Here is a 2,320-nt window from a genome sequence, read left to right on the forward strand (position 1 = left end):
AGAGAGAAGAACAATACATAGATAGATCTTTAAAAACTAAAAACTATCTGCATATTGTATTATTTAAATGTACTACAACAGAAATGTGCATTACCAGTATAACAGAGAAAACAAGCTACATACAGTTTTTAACTTCAATATTTATCAAATAAATTATTATCTTCATGTTTCCAACCTCTCATGTTTTACTCAGCATTCATCACACAAAGTTTCTTATCCAAGTGCACAATCATATGATCTTTTAAAATACTATCACAACCACAGGATTTACCACATATTTTACATTTACACTGGTTATTACATGGTTCTTTTCTTATATTATTCTTCATAGCATCTCTACTTTCAATTATTTTGTTATTCATATCATTATTACTAGTTATGTTACTCATGTTTACGACTGACTGATTACTAACTTTCTGAAAACTTTTAGATGCAGATCTTGTACAAAACCATTTGAAACTGTCTCTAAAATTTGTCATAAGTGGATTGCTATCACCATTGTTTGTCGTTAAGTTTTCCAAAATAAGTGTTCCATTGGGTATTGCATTCTTTTTACCTTTGATGGTACCCCTATCACTTCCTGAAGCTGCCTTTCTGCTTGATAGAACAGCCTTTTCAGTTATCTTTCCTCTGACTAAGATTGATTTCCCACTTGATGAATTTGAGTTGCTATTTGAGGAGACAGACTTTCCAGTGACCAGAACTGACTTATTATTCAAAGAAACAGATCTTGCATTTGAAGAGTTAGATTTTCTACTTGGTGAAACACAGCCAATATTTATCAGAGCATGCTTATCTTTTGTTACAAGTTTATTTGCTACCAAACCTTGCTGCTCCGTTGCTAAACCAGCTTTTTTACTTGCAGACTTACCATTTGCAGTAATGTTCTTACAGTCTGAGAGCTGAGTCTTTCGCATTTTCTTTATATTGTGTAGCTTTTTACTAGAGCCATTATTACGCTTGTTGGTTTCAGCACACATCACACAGAAACAAGATTTCTTTGCACCATGTATTCTTGAGTGCATTTTAAGACAGCTTTTTCGACGGAATTTCTTTCCACATACCGTGCATAAGTAAAGTTCCTCTCCTGCGTTGAATGACATTGTGGGTTTTAACTTATATTTAAATTTTTTATGATGAAAATATATCTATCAGCATTTTTCAAAGAAACCTATGCAAAAAAGAATATGGAATTTCATATATCACAAATATTTGAAATGACAACTTGATACAAGGAACAGATTTAAAACAAGAATGAAATTATCTAAAATATGGATTTCCCATAAATATATTGCAAAACTAAACAAATGTCTTAACAATTGCTTGGTATCATGACATTATGACGAGCCTTTAAAGCTGATTTTTCCTTTTGTTCTAAACACTTCTCATCATGGGCATGGCAAACAAAAATGGGAAAAAATTTGACTTTTTATCCTGATGCAACATTCTCCTCGAAAATGGTGTAGCCATATTCTTTCACCTTTTACACCTGAAAAATAAGAAAAAAAAAGTTAAAAATGTATGGTCTTCATTACGTGCCCCATTCCTGGCATGTATGTACGGCTCATATTTTGAAGTTAAGTATTGGTCACTCTTATGAGAAGACAATGAACAACCAATATCAAAGAAACATTTATATCAATCAATTTATATTATTTATATCAATATAGTACTGAGAGCAAGGAGTAATATGTAATACCAAAGGGGCTAAGTTAATTATTTCAGATGTTACAGATACTGAAAACTCATCCTATATGCAGCCCAAAGCAAGCAAAAATGTCTTCTATAAGGCAGGCCCTAGGCTGATCTACATCGGTGCCAATTCTTCCTGCTTTAAATGATCGAAAGTAGTCAAATGAAAAGCATAACATTTGGCCACTTTCTACACCTCTCAAAATATGAGCATAGTCATTGCAAAGGATAAGGTAAACACATAAAGCAGATATTAAATAGGTTTTAATAAAATAATATGCAGTTATCTAGACACAATTAAGTGTTATATGCAAATTTATCATGACCATACCAAGACAGAAATGTGAAGGGTTTGTAATGTAGCCTACAAGACCACGTTGAGAGTGGTTTTACTTCAATTATTTTTAGCAGCAAGAGCAACCATTTGATAACAATATGACTGACAAAGGCACGCTACTGTAGGTGTAAAGAAATTGGTTCAAATTAATATTGGTTTTATTTTTGACTGACTTTAGATTTAGATATTTTTGATTTCTTGCAACTGATTTAACATTATTATATGAGAAACCATAAATATTTCACTGTTAATATGCTGGAGAGAAAGGGTAATGCTTCTTTGGGCCAAAGA

At 32.1% G+C, this 2,320-nt stretch overlaps 1 protein-coding gene across 1 annotated transcript in view; it reads right to left on the bottom strand.

Annotated features, from left to right (window-relative positions):
- Nucleotides 1-203: 203 nt before the first annotated feature.
- LOC119588693 (zinc finger protein 107-like) overlaps nt 204-2,320 on the bottom strand; it is a gene marked incomplete at its 3' end in the record, with an annotated part of 3,500 nt that continues 1,383 nt past the window's right edge. Inside the window, 1 exon segment of the mRNA XM_037937329.1 lies at nt 204-1,489. Coding sequence (XP_037793257.1) covers nt 204-1,103 — 900 coding nt within the window.

Source organism: Penaeus monodon, chromosome 24, assembly GCF_015228065.2.
Source record: "Penaeus monodon isolate SGIC_2016 chromosome 24, NSTDA_Pmon_1, whole genome shotgun sequence".
In the NCBI taxonomy this organism is placed as follows: Eukaryota; Metazoa; Arthropoda; class Malacostraca; order Decapoda; family Penaeidae; genus Penaeus; species Penaeus monodon.